General features: G+C 51.7%; 1 protein-coding gene across 2 annotated transcripts in view; it reads left to right on the top strand.

Annotated features, from left to right (window-relative positions):
- Nucleotides 1-8563: 8563 nt before the first annotated feature.
- Nucleotides 8564-18544, top strand: part of B4GALT5 (beta-1,4-galactosyltransferase 5) — a 39550-nt gene continuing 29569 nt past the window's right edge. Inside the window, exon 1 of one of the 2 annotated variants that reach the window (XM_042801106.1) lies at nt 8564-8721. In XM_042801106.1, coding sequence (XP_042657040.1) covers nt 8595-8721 — 127 coding nt within the window. In that variant the 5' untranslated portion in view covers nt 8564-8594. The remainder of the gene's footprint in view (nt 8722-18544) is intronic. The other variant, XM_042801107.1, reaches the window with a different exon arrangement.

Genomic DNA, 18544 nt, shown 5'->3' with positions numbered 1-18544 from the left:
GCTGTCCTGTGTGTGGGACCAGGGCTGGTGCCTTTCTTTGTGACTTTCCTGGGCAGATGGTTTGTACATGCTCAGCAAATCCATCGCGCTCAAAAGGTGCTGATCCATCACACACACGTACGCAGCGGCACAGCACCTCCACAACAAATCTGATGCTTCCAGAAGGTGTTGGTCTTGCAGCGCATTCGCTGGGTGACGGACAGAAAAACGCTGTACTTCTTCCTGATTTTTGCTGCGTGTGGCAGCACAACTAGGGCTGCCATACAGTGCTGCCTGTCAGCCTGCAAATCCTAGACTACTGTAAATAACACTTATCTTCTCTCCAGGTACAGCATCTAGGCTGAAAAAGAGCATTTATCTAGGGAAATGCAGGCAGGCAGCAAGCTCGCCTAGGGGGATTGCTGCAGTTCCGAAATAAGTCGCTTCCAGGTGCCTTATGATCCCTTGCACTGAGGGCTTTAAATCAATACCTATTACACTCCTCTAGGCAGGGTCCTGCTTATGTCACCAGCTGATGTTTCAAAGCATTAAGTAATTACAAAAATGTACTGCCCTGTAGACTGATATAAGTGGTGGAGTAAAGATCTATTTAGACTGGATTGTTGTGACTGATGCTGTGTAAACCTCCAGGGCCACTCGGGAGATACTTTGCCCTTGAATTCTGTGGAGAAAGACGGACGAGAGGTTTGTGTGTGGCACCTCCTGGCCTTGTGTGAAGGTCATCAGAGGGATGACTTTGGTGAGCGTTTTCCAGAATCAGTACTGTGAAGACGGCGTGTGAGCAGTGGAGTGGATGCTGTGTTGCGCAGGTGTGTGCCCTGCCCTTGGTGGCTGCTCAGGTCTTTGACACTGGCCCTGTACTGTTGAAATTGCTCATTTACTTTCTTTTGCTCAGCAAGTCAAGCCAATAGCCTGGGAACAGTGCTGAGCCCTTGCCCTTGTTTCATCCTGGGCTTCTGCAAGCAGTGTTGGCTGTAGAGCTCTGAATGCCAGCAGCCTGGGGCAGTTTATGTTTATAGTTTGCAACCCCATATTCAGAGTCCCGCTCTTTTAGCTGTTGCAAATAATCCTCCATTCAAACCAACTGGCCCCAAGTTTCACTTTCTGCTCCATACTGGGGAATTTCTGGTTGTTAATTTTTCAGAGGCACCCAGTGAAGCTGAGTAATGCTGGGAAGCAACCTTAGACTGCCTGAGCGTAGAGAAATTTACACATTTGGCATTTGAGAAAATGTATGCAAATAGCTTTTCCAGGGCGTTCTCATCACCGTCCACACTGAAAGCAATTAAACCTCCCTCAGAGTGACACTTCCATGCAAAAAACATTATACAGCATGTTGCCAAACTTCAGCACTGCCAAATAAATCATTGGAGGCAATGATTCTGGGCTCTGAACTGCTGTTCTTCAGATGAGGTATAAATCAGTTGCAGCGGCAAGAACAGCAACTGGTTTTAGAGCTGGTAAAGGTCACTTTAGGTTGACTTCACCTTTTCTGCTCAGTCACGCTTGCTTCTGCTCTCTTCGGTCACATATTTATAGAACGACAGCATGAGTCCCACTGCGAACAGGAACAAAATCAAGCGTGAAAGGAAACCATTAGGATTTCCTCAGAATAAAATAAATATAGTAAAGGTGCAAATGCTACATCGGGGAAAAATAAAAGCATATGGCACAAATAGTGCTAGTGCCAAAAGCAGGCAGCAATTAAGCCTAGAGGAGAAGGAACCCGAAAGGGTGGTGTTGATGTTTCTAGCAGGTCACTCTCACAGGCTGAGCTGCTTCCTAAGCCTTGATTCAGCACATGCGTAAGCCCTGCTGAAGTCGGTAACTTTTAAGTAGGTATTTGAGTGCTCTGTTGAATTGCAGGTTACAGGGGAAAGGGAGCATGGCTGAAATGGGCACCTCTCTCACCTGGTGCCGTCACCGATGTGCAGCCCAACATGCAGTGTGTCGATGTTACCTGGCTCATGGCAGTACCACCTCAGTGCTCTACACAGGAGGAAAACATCCAGAGTATGGTCCTGCCTGGTACCCACCACACCGCATCTGGCAGCTTACACGGAGCTGTGCAGTGGCTGTGACCAGGAGCTCTTTCTGTGGCTACATTACAGCTCATCACAACAAACATCTAGCTTGGGGATTGCTGCAGGAGCTGGCAGCATGTGGGCAAGTGTGGGACAGCAGGGCCAGCTTTCCAGCCCTGTGGTTTTCATGGGGACATGAGTGAAATGGGGACCTGAAAAACAAATACCCAAGCTCCTGTTGGCTGTGGAGGACAAAGCAAGCCTCCCCTCCCCTCATCAGACCAAGATGAACAGGAATCACTTTGTGCAGTTGTCACTGCGCTGCTTCTGAGTGGCAAACCCCAAAACAGAGCCCAACCTTGCTACGATTTTAAGAGAAATTAAAGGCTGCACATGTTTTAAGAAAGTCCTACAAGCCCTTTCCTTGTACATCAAAGGGTAATGACTACAGAGGCAACGCCCGGTCAAGAGGTTCAGCTCTTTGCCTTTCTAATTAAGTATTTATTCCAGTTAATCAAAATCCAAGCTGGGAAGAAGGTTAAGATGGCTGGAAGCTTTTATGCTTTACTCCAGTGAAATATCCAAATATATTCACAGAATTAATTAGGATTCAGCTGTGTGGCTGGAAGTGAAAGGAGGCATCCAGAATGGAGCTGTTTTGTAGGGTCATCTGGGTAGTTCAGCACTGGTCAGTGATTGAATGGAAATGGTTAAAATCCCTTTGGTTGTAGCTATTGAAGGTAATGGGCATTTTTTGCTGCACAGCACAAGAATTTATATTTTGTATTTGAAACACCATATTTAATGTAGCTGTGGAAGGTTCTTATTCACCACACAACTGCCTTCTCCACTTGGGAATCCAATTAAGCTGTTGGCCTTTGTGAATTAATTTTGCATTATGTAATTATGAGTTAATAGAAAGCAATTTCCTCTGAAATGTTCTTCTGTTCCTGGTTGTCCTTGTCCCCAGATTTCTGGAAAGCAATCACATTTCTACATGGTGTGAAGTCCTGAAGTCTTTTTTACAGGTGGCTTCAGTAGAGGTGGAATTTCATCCCACTTGCCTCCGCTGTTAGTTTTGAAATCTAGCTGTGTGTCTGAATAGTCCAGATGTTTCTTTTCCATCGCTGTCACCTGGCAGGAGTTAGGCAGGGTTTCACCTCTGTCTTCACTGCCCTTTCATCTGGTTTTGCCTGATGTCCTTGCAATTCCTTGCAGACCAGGGGGGAGCAGTACTCTTCCACACCATCCACAAACAAGGCTGGTCCCAATGGAGAATTTCCTGGAATCCCCATCTTGACCTCCTGGTGTGCTGAAAATGGCCTGTTTATTTTCTGACTCTTAGAGAATTCGGGCTGTTTCACAGTGCTCTAGCCCAGCCATCATCATAGCTTTTTGAGAGGGACTTTGTTAAGTGATATTTTAAAATCTGGATAAATTACTTACAGTAAATTACACAATAATTTTGTCTCTTGGCTGCTGAAGTTTCCTTTCTTGGGAAATTTTGGAAAGTACAGCCTGATGTATTCCCTTGACAGAATATTTAGACCTCAAAGGCATTTTATGAGTCTTTGCGCAAGACCACTTTGACCGGGATAGATCATCAGCCTTCAGAAATGGGCTGACGCAAACAAAGGCAATGAAATCAATTGAATCTCTGCAAAAAGCTGTGACAAGCTTAATATTTTAGCATATTTTTCTGATGACAGCCACCTTCCGAGTGAACATGGAGCTTTGCAAAATCCTTTCTGTCGTTACTGCTTCCTTTTGGGAGCTATGACACATCTGTTGACTGTGGTAGAATGAGCCATATCTATGGTTAGGCACATGTATGGGTGCTATTAAGATCTGAGCCCTAATAGCCTTGTTAGAAAGTGTAGTGGGTGGCATAATCTGAGAACTGGTCTACAGCAATCCTGCCTGCAAGGAGCACCTTGCAGCATTCAGTGTTTTTTCCATCTTAATAAACAAATATCTGTCTCTGGTTTCCTTTCTGTTACTGCTGACACATTGATGTGAGAGAAAATATCAGTGCCCATGGGTGGCAGTGGTCTGTTACCCAGCCAAAAATGTCAGGGCCACTTAGGTGTGCTCTTATTGCCAAATTAAGTACACACCCTGTTGTGTCTTTCTGAAAACCTGCTGCATCAATAATAATGTCTATGATCTGACACACAGCAAACGATATGCTAAGTGAGTATTTATTGCATATGCTGTGTCTGTGGGTGTGCATGTAGAAAATATTTACATTCCTACTATGCATGCATCCTCTGTGTCCTGCTCAAAGCCAACGATGACACTGTGTTGGCTTTAAAATGGAGCTGGAGCAAACCCCATGTTGCAAAGAGACTTTTAGTAAAAAACAGAGGGAGCACATTGCTTCTGTAAAGCCAAGAGCTGGTCAGCATCTGATCCACCCCAAGTCTCCATCTCTCTCTGAGCGACACAGCTCAGGTTCCCACTTTGCTCACAAACCATCTGGCAGCAGAAACTCTATGGAAGATCCAAAGCAAACAGCATTGCCGAGCAGCTGGAGGGCTGACACGGTGTGATGCTGACTCTCCTCACCTTTACAAATGGAGGTATTTTCCTAATCACAGGATGGAGTCTATTCTGGAAAGTCTCTACCATTGGGGCTGAACATGCCAGAAGCTCCAGAGACCATGACAAAGACTGCAAAACACTAGCGAGGGCTATGACATCCTTGCTACAATCTGCCCTTTGCCGAAGTGGCAGTGCAAAGATTATCCTCCCAGATTAGATAGTCCATGTCGAGACTCTTCATAAAGTGACAATGAGAGGTGCAGTCAGAGTGGAGCAGCCCTTTAATGACTGTTTTCAAACTCCCGAACGGAGGATTCTGTTCCCCACAACAACCCTTTTACCTGGCTGCCTGCTCTGGGGTCAGATCCTGCGTTAGGCTCTGCTGCTCACCCTGCTGGGTAGCACTCCCCAGTCCTGCCTGCTTCCCGCTGGTCCTCGGGAGTGCATGGCACTGCCATTCCGAGGTCCAAGACCTCAGGGCACCTCCTGGGCAGGTGGATTTGCTCTTTTCAGGGTGCGAGGCAGTCCCTGGCCACCCTCTCCCGCGGCGGCTCCAGCGCTTTTGTGGCTGGGTGTGTGATGTGGCCCGCCAGACGTCTGCCCAGCCTGGCCGTTCATCAGGAGTGAGCAATGATAGCTGCCAGGTTGATTGCTCACACACAGCACTTGAGCAACTGTGTTGGTGCCCCTGTGGATGTGCTGCTCCAACCTCTCCAGACTGCACGTGGTGTAACAGTGTCCGTTCCCTCCCTCCAAGCACCTCGCTCATGCTGGGGCACCCCTGAGCCATCAAAAGAGCTCTCTCCCTCCAGTGGTGCAGAATGCCTTTTATGTGGAGACATGCTCTAAGGGTGCAGCTACATCTTTTTATGAGAGTAGATGCACTGGCAGGACCTGTCCCTCCATTCCTGCTCACGGCCACGCACCAATAGACCTTACCTTCCCCTTCAGGCTGCTGGCAAAGCCGCTCACGCAAGCCCTCCTTAAAGTGTCTCAGGCACCATCAGTAGATTGAACTCTGCAGAAAGTGGAATTTTGCTTATCCGCCCCAGGCTGGGAGGGCTGGAGTAGCTGGTGTGGGCTGGTGCATGGCAGGCAGAGAAAGGTGTCAGGGCAGAGCCAGCACTCCCTGGGCATAAGCCACTCGTGCACTCCCTGCAACTGCCCTGCTTGGAAGTGCTCCCATCCTTAAGTCCTAACCTGGCCCTATGGAATGATCTGAGATGTTTAAACCTCTCTTCCTGATTCATTTCCTTTTATTTTATTGGAAGAGGGCAAAGGGAGGGAGATGGCTTTGGCGGGTGTTTCTAATCCCTTATCTGGGATGCAGCGGAGAGGCAGGGCAGGAAGAGGAGGGGAAGAGAGAGTAAGAAAAAAAAAAAAAAAAAAAGGGGGAAGGTGAAGTGGATTGACTGGGGCTGAGCTGAGCCCTGGGAGAGAGGGCGAGGAGAGGTGGGTCAGAGCTGGGGCAGCAGGGCAGGCATGCCCCGGTGTGGCTCCAGGGCTTCACTGACTTCACTTTGCTGTGACAGTCCCCATTATGGCAGCCCAGGCCTGGGAGCGAGTTTCTGGGTGACTCCTCCAGCAATGTCATTGATAATTAAATATGTTCAAAAGGTTAGATTACTGGTTGCGATGATGTCTCACCTTTGACCATGTCTGCATCAAGCAAATCATAAACCAAGCAAGAAATCTGGGGTTTCCTTGCCCAAGGTATCCTTTTAGGAGTTGGATAAAAGCTATTTCGTGAACAGCAAATCCAGCCACCACTTGGCCATGCAGTTCTGCTGGAGTATTGTGGGCTCCCAGAAATTAATAGGGCTCAGGATTTAATTTATTTTAATGAAGGTGGTGGTGGAGTGGCAATCGTGGAAAACGAGTACCAGTTTCCTTGTTCCTGAAGTTAACGCAGCTCATGCATCCTCTCCAGGGAAATCTCCGATTTTCTCCTCAGTCTCCTGGCTCTTGAGGATCCTCTGTCCTCAAGATTCATTGGCACTTTGGCACAGTAAGAAAATTAATGCCTTACCTTTTAAAGAGAGATTTTTATTTTTCTGCTAATCCCTGCTCCTTTTAACTTTATCTTCGTTTTTATCTCCTCCCTCCTCTGAGAATCTATGTATCAATCAGGAGTGTGTTTGTCTCCCATTTGTGGAATGTGGGAACTGTTTTCTTTATCTGCCCTTACTATGTCGAGGCTGGAAGGGGGGCTAATACTTCCCGGGATTACTGTGATACACAGCTGTACCTGGAGAATCCTTTATCCCAGTGGCTGGTCCTGGGCTGATGTGGGCACTGGGCAGCCCCCAGCCTGCAGTCAGTCAGTTGCTGGCTGGGTCAGAAGTTTGGGTTGAGCAATGCCTCGTTCCCTGCTGGGGAGGGGTTCACCCCCGTGGTGCAGAGGCAGTCAGGGACACACCAGGCACATCCTGACAGATGGTCTGTCCCCATCTCCCACCCCACAGCCCATTGTTCCCAGAGGTGCTGCTGCCCTGGCTGCCCACCCCGGGCAGCGGCAGCTGGCCCCTGCCTGGTCCACAGTCCTGCTTCCTGCCCTGGGTCTGGAGCCCAGGGCTTTCTCAGTTCTACCTGTTGGTGACATAAGGAATTACCTCTCTCTCTGGCCTCCCTCGACAAAGACTGAGTTGCACCGATCCTGCAATCATAAATGAGGCAAAAGACACAGCTCTATGGGCTGAACTGGGCCCCATCTGCTCTGCAGCTACTTCTCCTGGATCCCCTGATGGGGATGGCATTTCTCCCATTTTTCAGTTTTCAGGCATCTCCATATCTCCTTCCAACTCCTCCTACACACAACGGAGGAACTGCCCACAAACATGTGCGAAACTACTTAATTACTCTTTAAGCGACGGGGCTGCTGATTGCTGCTAGTGCTGATTAATGCGTTGACCATGATGACTTTGCCCCCTCTTCACTTCCGCCCATCTGTGCCCATCACCTCCTCTCAGGCTATGCCTCCTCCCAAACAATGTCTGGGGAGCACCCAGCACTTAACCAGACAGACCTCTGCTGCCTCTGAGGGCTCAGGGGGGACAGCTAGTCCTTGCTCTTCAGGCACTGGGTGTCCCAGGTTCATTACCAGGTGTCCCAGGGCCGTGGCTGGGTGCTCTGAGCCATTGCTGGGTGTTCCAGAAACATGACTGAATGTCCCTGGACCCACTGAGTGTCCCTGAACGGCGCTCTGAGCTATTGCTGAGTGTCCTGGGGCTACTGCTGGGTGTCCCTGGACCATCAGTGGTACCCCTGGACCATGACTGGGTGCCCTAATGTCATTGCTGGGTGTCCCTGGACCATTGCTGGGTGTCTCAGGACCATCGGAGGGTGTCCCGGGTCCACGGCCGGATGTCCTGGGGCCACCACTGGTGCCTCGGGTCCCACGGCCGGGTGTTCCGGGGCCGCTGCCCGGTGTCCCGGGGCCATCAGTGGTGCCCCGCGTCCACGGCCGGGTTCCCCGGTGCCACTGGCCGGTGCCGCGGGGCCACCGGTGAGCGTGCCTCAGACCCACGGCCGGCCGCCCCGGTGCCACTGGCCGGTGCCGCGGGGCCACCGGTGAGCGTGCCTCAGACCCACGGCCGGCCGCCCCGGTGCCACTGGCCGGTGCCGCGGGGCCACCGGTGAGCGTGCCTCAGACCCACGGCCGGCCGCCCCGGTGCCACTGGCCGGTGCCGCGGGGCCACCGGTGAGCGTGCCTCAGACCCACGGCCGGCCGCCCCGGTGCCACTGGCCGGTGCCGCGGGGCCACCGGTGAGCGTGCCTCAGACCCACGGCCGGCCGCCCCAGGCCGGGGGAGCGGGGCGGTTCCCTGCCGAGGATCCCCGGGTGCTGCAGCGGCGGCGGTGCCCGCCCCGCCCCGCCCCGCCCCGCCCCGCTCCGCCCCGTCCCGCCCCGCCGCGGCTCATTCATGCGGCGGCGCTGGGCGCGGGCGGCGGCTCGGAGCGGCGCCGGCGCGGCGCCTTCCGCCGGGCCTCGGCGCATGTGAGCGGCGGCGGCGGCGGCGGATCGGCCATGCGGTGGCCCCGCGGCCCCCGCGGCGCCTGGCGGCTGCTGCCCCGGCGCTCGCTGCTGGCCGCGCTCTTCCTCTTCTCGCTGTCCTCCTCCTTCCTCTATTTCGTCTATGTGGCGCCGGGCATCGGTAAGCGGCGGGCCGAGGCCCGGGGAGCGGGGCGGCGGCACGTCGTTTCTCCCGCTGGAAACGCTGAGTAATCCGCGCCCGGGGAGAGCCGCGCGGCATCCCCGGCGGGAGAGGGGCGGCCCGGGCCCGGGGCGCCCGGCGGCGGTGCCCGGTGCTCGGCAGCGCGTCCTCGCCTCCCGCCGGCGTTGGGGAGAGCCCGCGGCCGCGCTGGGAGGGGGGTGTGTGTGTTTGGGGGGGGTGCCCGGTGCCCACTCGCGCACCTCGGGGTGGGCGCACCTGGGCGTGCCGGTCCCTGCTGCGTGGGGGCGCCGCGGGAGGTGCCGGCCGCGCTCCCCGCGGGGCTTCCCCGGGCTGGCGGGGCCCGAGCGGTGCCGCTTCCAGAACTGAGTGGGGGGGCAGCGAGGCTGCTTCCTGCCTGCCGGAGAGTTTGTTTTGAAGAAGTAGAGTGTTGTCCAAGTGTTCGTGGTTTAAACTCGCTCTCTGGCGGAAATCCTACTCCTTTTGTCAAGTGGGAAATCGAGAAGTGTGTATTTTAGAAGGAGAGCGTACTTGTTCCTATCTTCTTTTTCATAGCGTGCTTCACAGGGGACTGGAGTAGCAGTGTGCCAAAATGGCTAGCACCTAGCGCTGGTGCCAGTGGGGCTGTGTGCCCGTCTCCCGTGAGATGCGGGAAGACTTGTGCCTCGGAAAGCAGCTGTTGTCTTCATACGGTGTATCTCATTTCTGCAAGGAGCCAAGTCTCGTGGTTTGGCCTTCAACCGAACTTTGGCAACAATTTATTTCTATAAAGACAACCCTTTCAAAAGAAATCTTGCAAATGGGAGTTTCTCCTTGAAATGTCATTGGTATTGCTCATGCCATTCCTAGCTTGAACATTCCAAGGAGACCTTTGTGTGCTTTCCAGGGTGACTTCTGCAGGATTTTATTTACAGATGATGTCCCATGGCTGCCACTGGGCTTTGGGGGCCTTTCCTGGGGCAAGTAGGGGTTGGCTGGTGTGTGGAGGAAGCCCTGCTTGTGAGGCTTGTCTCCTGGGCACAGCCTGAGCGAGGTGGCCCGGGGCTTTGCTGTCCCAGCGGACAGGCCGTGGAGCTCCTGGCTGCTGTCCTGCAGGCTGGCCTGGGAGCTGCCGAGCTGCTCTCGCATCCGTTGGAGGACAGTTTCACACTGGTGCTAATGGGTAGCGCAGCCACTGTCTGCTCCCTCTACAAACACAGCCCAACTTGTCCTATTCACATGCTGCCGTGGGACCAGCAGCTGTTCTGTCTGATGCATCCTGCAGCCCTTTTGCAGGGCAGGCGCGGGGGATGTCCTCTTCAAGAGCGGTGGCAGGGTTGTGGGTGGGCTTCCCCAGGCCTAGAGGGAATAGCAGTACAGTTTCAGAATGAAACTTCTCTTTTAAGGATGGTTTTGTTTCTTTTTCAGTTGTCTAATGCATTTTGCGCTGCTTCTGTGTGGTCACCAGTCCTAGAGATGCTGGAGGTGCTATAGGGTATAAAATGCTGTTTCAAACCAGCTCTGTGTCCCAGAGGCCTTTTCCTATGTGGGCCTTGGATGACATGGTTGCATCCTGCCCTGTGTTCTCGCTGTCTGTCATGCTGGAGGAGGCAGCAGAGAGGTGAAGGTGGTCCTTGTCCTCACCCGCTCGTGGATGTCAGTGATGTTCTGAGTCATCTCCCCATCAGGTGACAGAAGATCTGGTTCCTTCTTTCTTTTTTTTCTCCCCCTTTTTTCAGCCAAAAAGATTCTGCCTTAAAAACACAGCCCAATATTCCTGAGGTGGCTGGGCTCATCCTCCCGGCACTTGGAGGGAGTTTGTTTTCAGTCCAGAGTGGTAAGGAGAATCTTGGAAGAAAAGTGAGAGAAGACATGAGCAGAGCTGGGGATTGTAATAAATTGACCCCCTGTGATGGAGAGGTGCCAGCAGCAGGGTGTGCTGGGGCCCTTTGGCCTGGCCACAGTTGCCTTGTGTGGTGGGGTAAGGCTGGACTGGTTTTCTCTGGCCACTGAAGGAACTGGAGAAGCCTCTGCCCTAAAACTGTCCCTTGTGGGATGTGTTGGGGAAGCGGCTGAAAGAAGGACTTGCAGCTCATCGGCTATACTGTGGGAAGAGGAGTGATTAATCTATTCCTTGATCGTACCTCAATTAAAAAGAAAAAAAATCCAAATAAGCAGGACTTGAAGCTGCAAGTGAGCTTGAACCAGCTGGAGCCTGAGCCTGGAAGGGCTTTCATCTGCTCGGAGCCGCAGGCTGCTGGGAAGGGTCTAGTACAGCAGACCTTTGCTTGTGGGGGTCCCAGCCCTGCCTGGGCAGCGGCAGCCCCTCTGGGCTGGGAATGGCCCTGTGGTGGGACAGCAGCAAGGATCCGGGCATCCCTGTGCCAGGGTGTGCTGTCACCGTGGCAGTGGGCAGAGCTGGGCTGAGCCTGTCCCCAAGCTCCTGGTTTGAAGTGGGGGAAAAATTCATTGGTGTTGCTGAGGCTTGTTGTGTTTGAGCAGTTGTGTGCCAGTGCCAGGAGAAAACTGGGACAGTTGCACTTCTGGGTGCTGTCTCAGCGCATTGGCGTGGAGCTGGCATGCTCGCTGGCTCCCTTGCTGGCTGGAAAAGCTGGAAAACTGCTCCTGGTGCCCTTCGGGGATGGGGAAGGGGAGCCTGACTTGGGCTCTTGATTGCCTACCCAGGGTTGCCTATCGCCCAGCTGGCAGTTGTGTTTGGATCTTTGCAAACCAGGTAATGCCAGCATGCCCTCGGTCTGCTTGAGGTGGAAATGCAGGAAGAAATTAATGTTTACTGTCAGCAAATCGCCACACTTTGTACCCACAGGGAGCCTAGAGCTTTTGGGGCTTATGTTTGTGCTGTGCCCTGGTTTATGCGATGCCTGGGGTAGCTTCTTGTTTCCACCCTTCATGAAGATTTCCTCCTATGGAACTGAAATTTTCTTGTGGCCTCAAGTTTGTGCAGAGTGATCCAACCTAAACAGGCAGCGCCGCCTCCTTCCCAGCGCTTGCATCCAATACCCAAGTGTCCTCCCCACGTACCACCCTAACAATTTACATCCTTGGGCTCCCGCAGCCACCTTGGAAAGTAAATTACCAGGGACCTAGCTGATGGCACAAATACAGCAGCCTTCCCTTTTATTCAATGCTGTTCCCTGGCGCTCGCTTGCTTTTGTCCCTGCCGTAGCTGGGGTGATTATATGGGTCTGTCTCATCGTGGTCATTGTGTGCGGGATGAGGCGGCCGATTGTTCTGCTCCTCGGTGAGCTGGGGCCGAGGCACGGCAGGGCTGGTGGAGATGCAGCGACTGGAGGCTGCAGGAGATGCTCTTGTATCTGCACAGGTCCCTGCTGCCTGCCAGGGAAGCCCTGCAAGGCAGCAGGTACGAGGTGATGCTTGTATGGGTGGGGAGGTTGCTTTTGGTCACTGCCTTACTCGGAGGTCTTGTGAGCAGCAGCAGCAGTGTAAAGGGCTGCAAGGCAGACTGCTTTAATTATGTGCAATCGCACTGGCCTCATCTTTGGAATAAGCAGAGCTTGGCATGGAGTGAAGTGTTTTGTCTTGCTCCTGAATCCAGTGTGCACCTCAGCAGGTTTTTTTTGCAAGGCTGGTTCCAGGCACTGAGGCTCTTGCCCTCCTGGGACAACCGCCCTGCGTGCCTTCTCCAGAAGGAATGTGCAGAAATGGGCTTGCCAGAGTTATTCTGTCCATGCTTGTACCCTGGTGTTGGACCAAGGGTCCTCCAAGGAGCTAAGCTACAGTTCCTGAAAATGTCTTGTCTTGCTGGTTTTGTGCTTTTTTAACAGGGCCTGGGAAATCAAGGGAATTCCTTCCTGCAGCTGAAAAACAGTAGTGCTTTTACAAGCTGCTTTTGCACTTCAAGTTGCTATTTCATCTTGATAACTCTTGCTGCAACAGTAGGAATTTCTCAGACCTTGGACTTGGTCCTTGTGGAGAGAGTGGTTACTGTGTGGCTGGTAGGAGGGAGGTCAGGGGCCTTCCCTGGTGTTTGGGTAGCTGCTCTTGACTTTTTCCCTTGCTGTCTCTCCAGATGTTGGTGACATTTTATTTTTTTTTTTTTAAACTTAAGTTTGCACAGCAGTCTTACTTGGTTGGATCAGATGTAGGAAAATAATGCGGAGAATTTAAATTATTGGGTAAGATTGTTACCTTAGTGAGACAGCTGTAATTCACTCTGACTTTACTTCCTTAAGACTTATGAGGAATTGTTCCCAACCTGTTGCACAGGGCACAAGGTAACAGTGTTAGCCCTGAATTGCACTTACGGTGCAAGAACTTGATTTTGATAGGCAGGAGTGCTTTGAAACACTATTCCTTCATACTGTGTTTTGGTGGACAGCAGAGCAGTACTGCAGAGACCAGCACCTTCCTTTGTACAGCTAGTTTGCTGGTTTGGTCCCTTGCAAGAATATTATATGGCTGAATGGCTTATCTAGTACAGTAATTTAATGCATCAGCCTGGCAAATCTTAGCACAGAGGAGTTCCAGGAGGGAAAATGGTAGAATATTTTGCTACCGCTGGTTTGCCTCAGATTGAGGGGACCATGGTACCGTGGGAAGTGGTTGAGTTGCCCTTGGTGGTGAGGAACAGAGGGGAAATGGTGGCCGTGGTCCCCTGAAGGGGGAATGGCACTGTGGGGACATGGGGCTGGGGCTGGTGAGACCGGGGGGGAGCGGGTGACTGCTGCTTTTGCCTCCTGTGCACTTCTCGTGGGGATGTCGGGAGGAGGAGCCTGGTTAGACTCAGTGGCTGGCAGAGAGAAAGGCCAAAAGGGGGTGGCAGTGCTGAGCCCCGGGCGAGGGGGCTGTGGCGGGGGGCTGGTGCCCAGCACACCGGAGGGCCGCGGTGGCCTCGGCTCGGCCAGGCAGAGGCTGGGTGCTGCTGCCCTTTTGGGTTTGCTGGGGGCTTGCTGGGTGGCTGGGCACTGCCTGAGCAGGGACAGAAGGTGAAGGTGCAGCTCAGAATAAAGAAGTGAGTTTTGTGGTGGTGTAGCCCTGGCTTTCATCTTCTAGGCCTTCCCTCTGCAGTGCAAGGGAGTGTGGTATCTTACTATGAAGGAGAGGCAGCGCTGTGCTCCTTCACCCTCCTCTCCCCAAAAGATCTGCCAAGCAGCGTTTCACAACCTAAGGAGGGAACAGCTCATTTCCTCGGTGTATCCCACTGAGGTTTTTGAAGTCATCGGACCTTTTGCAGTGGCTGGGGGTAGTAAGAAAGCCTTGAGTGCTCTTTGATACAAGAACTTGAGCTCAGGATCTCCTGTGCTGCGCGTGGAAGGAGACTGGTGGTGGCTGTGGGAAATAGCTTCTTTGGTAGCACCCCTTTCTTCCAGCACTGACTCTCCTAAAAAGGCACGTGCAGGCAGGAGGGCGGCTGCAGCCCTGCTTGCACAGAGCTGCTCCTGTGCCAGTGCATCCAAGGCGGTGATGGTGCAGAGCATTGGCTGGAGACCACCTTTTGGTCAAGGTTAACAAATCACAAGGTTTCTTTGAGGGCAGGTTAAATTACTAGTTTTTTCTTTGCCCGTAAGCACCCGTGTTGTCAGGCACATCTGGTTTGGGGTGTTTTGCTGGTGGCTTGCTGATGGTTACAACTGCAGAGTGTATGTGAAGAGTTCACGCTTCACCCATCTATCTCTGGAAGGCCTGGCTTGTGAAAGCCAGTCACAAAAGCTTCCATGTACTGGTTCATTCCTGCAAATTGAATGCTTCAAAACTTCAGTGATCTGCAGTGGACCAAACCTTAAAGTAAAAATATTAATGCTGTCAACCTTGACTTTCAGGAGACCTGATCTTCATGGGATTGGGAAGGTGTGGAAGGCTGGGGCTTCAGCAGGTGCTTGGTCACTTCAGGTGGTTGTTGGCGCTGGTGAAGATAAGGGCTCTGACCCTGCTGCTTTGTTTCCTGAGCTGATTGTCTGCCTCTTTTCCAGGTAGACTCATTAATTGCATTAACTCAGGCAGCATCTGCTCTGCAGGGTACGATGAGCACCCGGGGGACCACTGCAGGGAATGGAGATGAGCAATGTGGAGAGCTGTGTGTTTGCACTTGTCCCTATTTGAATGCTTGTTACTATTGGTGGAGTTTAATATCCAAGCAGTGCATGGAGTCTTTAAATGCTTAATTTTATTGAAACTTCTGGGGAGCCTCACAAGGGTGGCACTGGTGACCCTCAGCCAGTGGGTGCTGGCTGGGGCCAATGTGCTGTCAGCTGGGTAAGGCTCTGCAGAGCCTTCTGCTTTCCCTGTGAAAGCACTAAGGGATGAATAGTCTGGAAGAGAAAGTAATACACAGCTATACAGAGTGAGCAAATCTTTCCCTGAACAGCTTTATGTTTAAAGCATCATTGTTACAGTAAAAGGTGTGTTTACTTTACTAAAATAACCCAGTAAAGGTTTTGTCAAAGTTTTTCATACTCGCTTTTCCTTCTCCTTTGCATTTGCACTGTTGTTCTGACCATGGTTTTGTCTGACAGTTTTGAACACTGGTGTGTTAGGATGGTTAATGTGTGTTTGAAGGTTTTCTAGCACCTGCTCTAAATACTGTGGGCATTAGTTCTATTTTGAGAGACGGAGCAGAAAATGTATAGTGGACTGTGCTGTGAAATGTTAAAAAAAAAAAAAAAAACAAAAAACAAAAAAACAAACCACAAACGAAAAAACCCACAACAAAACAAAACAAAACACCCAAAAATTTCTGATTTGAGATGTTTGTGGGTGTGTTTTTTGGAGAAGGTGAAATTGAGACCATTAAAAATGCCAGGGCTTTTAGCATTACTCTGGAGCTGCTATTATTTTGAAAGGAAAGGTGGACTGAAAAGCTGAGGGGTGATGTCAGTGCCTGGCAGGAAAACTGGCCTCGGCCTTCCTCATCTGCTATTTGGAAGGGTCCCAGGGGTGATGGAGGGACAGCACGTGTAACCCCTGTCCTGGTGGGAACTGTGCTCGTGGGTGCAGCTATGATGTGGGGTGTGACAGGCAGGGTGGTGGTGCCCTTTTTCCATTACAGAAGGAATTTTCTGGGGCTTGATAGTCTTGTTCAAACCTAAAGTGAAGGAGCAGGCTGTTGTGCCAGGGGGGCAGGCAGGTTTGGGGGGGATCCATTGTGGTCTGTAGAGTCTGGGTATTTTGTATAAAGCCACAAGCTTTAGTGCACCTTACTTGACACTTTGTTTTTCCAAGGCATGTAAATATTACTTCGGGTGTGCAAGGAGCTCATTTTAAGCTCCTACCTCACTCCTGGCTACATGAGGGAGGCAAGGGGTGTTAGCGCTTGCTTGGGCTGGGCTTTAGCAGGAAGCATGTGGCCACATTGTGTGTGACTTCCTAAAGCTTGATTTTCTAGGTTTTTGGTTTTTGAGGTGCAAAACCAATGGGCTCTTCCCTTTGCAAGCCCGTGGTGGTGTGTGGCATCCCCAGGCTGGCACAAATACCTCCAGAGAGAGCTCTTGCCCTGCACACGGCTCTCACCCTGAACCCCCTCTGAAGATGCTACTGGGGTGCTGGCCAGCGCATCTTGCAGCAGAGGGGATGCCGGTCAGGGTACCCATCCCTGTCTCAGTGGCTCTTGCTGCAGGGGAGAGGCTGCTTCCAGGGCATGTGGGTTCAGATAGCACCATGGAATGGTTTTTTTTCCCCGGATTGTGCCTCAGTTTCAGTGCTTGGTGGGAGCTTGCTGTGTTAGAAAACCGCTCTTTTCCTGCCCCAATGAGCAGGGGCATGTCTGTGTGATGCTTGTTTGGGCTGCATGCTGCCAGCCTGCTGCAGGAGAGCTGCCTGTGGGACGGTGCCTGCAAAACTGTTCCCTCCCTGTGCCTCTCTAATCTGAAAGGTAAAGGTTGGCAAATATTTCTGTATGGAGGATGCTGCTGCATATGTAATAGAAGAAAGAAAATACAGGCAACAAACCCTGTTGCTCAGCTGCGGATTGGACTATGGTATAAGCAGTGTTCAGGCAGTGTTTGTTTGTATATCTAGGGAATTTTATGGCAAAATAATTGATTGGTTTTACTTGAATGCTATTGCCATATAAACAATCAGAGGAACCTCCTGAATCCTGGCGCTGCATTAGCCACATCCTTTGCTTTGGAGAGGCTGGGGACCAAGCTGTGCTGAAACTTTAAATATGCTCATATGCTGCCAAAAGGCTCCTGTGCAGGGATTAGAGGGTTACCCTACAACAAGAAGGACAAGCTGGCGGAGGTCTGTGTGATGCCTGTGGTAGGGGAGTGTATACTCTTAATTTGTGGAGTCTCCCCTCAGCAGCAGGTTGGGAGAGGCTGTGTCTTGAGCAAGGATTTTGGATGGAAAGTGCTGAAGAGTGCTATGTGAATGCTAATGTTTATAAAGTGCCTCTAGAAAAAAAAATGTACAAAGCATACAGAATAAAAGAGGAAAGCAAACACTGCAGTGCACCAGGTAGTCAAGTGCTAACTGATATTTTCTTTTTTCCTCTCGCCTGCCTGACAGGAGAAGGAAAACATTTCAGTCCCATTCCTACCTTCCGTGCCCTCAGTGTTGGTGGGCAGGCTGGCAGGAGGCTGCAGGCTGTGGGGCACGCTGTGCAACAGCTGCTCTTGCCAAAATAACCGGGAGTGTGGCCGAGGCAGGGCTGGGGGGCTGCATGGGGTGGGAAGCAAAGTGGGGAAGCAGCTGGGAGTCAGCAAGTGATGCACGGACCACAGGTAGACTGGCTAAAATGGCTGTATTTCATGGCAGGAAAGCTTAGAGCTGTTGGAGCTTAAAACTAGTGTGGGCCGTGCCCAAGGCGTGTGGTGTTTTCTGCACCAGGGCTGCAGCAGTCTGCTTTGAGGGAGAAGATAGTGGATATTAAGTTCCTATCAGAAAGCGCGGGGTTCCCTTGGATCTGGGGACCCCACAGAGGGGTGCAGAGTGCCCCCCAGCCGCAGCAGCCCTGCAAACACAGCAGTTCCCCAGGAGCATGAAATGCTTCCACACATGCAGCTTGCTCTTACGCTGCAGTCATATTTCCCCCCCCCCCCAGTGTTTTTCCAACTCATGTCTTGCTTCCAGAGTCCATATTAATAATGCATGACTTTTTTTTTTTTTTTTTATGGTGCTTCCTTCCCGGCAACCCTTTCAGCTGCTGAGTCAGAGAAGATTGTTATAGCAGCAGCCTCTGAAGTGGTGAAATGCCCCTGCAATGCTCAACTGCTGTCATTTATCATCACGGTTCTTCTGTGGGCAGCCCTTCCCCTTGCCCAGCTCTGGGTGAGGATACCAATGCCAAAAGACTGATTCCTGCTATACCAGCTGGTGACTGGCAAGATCTGTTCCACTGAGCCTTCCTAGCTAGGATTTGATTAAAGCAGATATCACCTCTGTTGGCTGCTTTTTTTTTGGTTTTGAAATCCTGTGAAGTTTTTTTTTCCTCATCTGCCTGAGACTGTGCTTTGGGATTGTGCCAAGACCTTTTTTTTTTTTTTTTTCCTCTCCTTACTAATTCTTAAATCAATTTTTTTCTTCCCCCCTGCACTCCTTTCTCTTCCCTGCCCTGAGATTTGTGCCTGGGTGTTTTAAGGTAATTGAGATGACAGAAGCCACATAACGTGTTAACATGGTTAAATTAACTCAAAATCTTTCCAGTGGCTGTTGAAACATGCCTGGCTGCTGCAAGAAGCCTCTAAAATGCTAATTCAGCATGGAGCAGGGATTTGCAGGGCTCCTGCCTCCAGGCTGGGATCAGCCCCTGGGGTGGGTCACCTTCCTGCAGAGGCAGTCTCCACCTGCTGGGACCAAAACCTGGAAGGATATAGGGAGCAATAGTACTTTTCAGGGAATTTGTCTT

Source organism: Tyto alba, unplaced genomic scaffold (assembly GCF_018691265.1).
Source record: "Tyto alba isolate M040663 unplaced genomic scaffold, T.alba_DEE_v4.0 Super-Scaffold_33, whole genome shotgun sequence".
Lineage (NCBI taxonomy): Eukaryota > Metazoa > Chordata > Aves > Strigiformes > Tytonidae > Tyto > Tyto alba.
The sequence above is the reverse complement of the archived record's forward strand: the minus strand, read 5'-3'. Positions and strand labels throughout refer to the sequence as shown.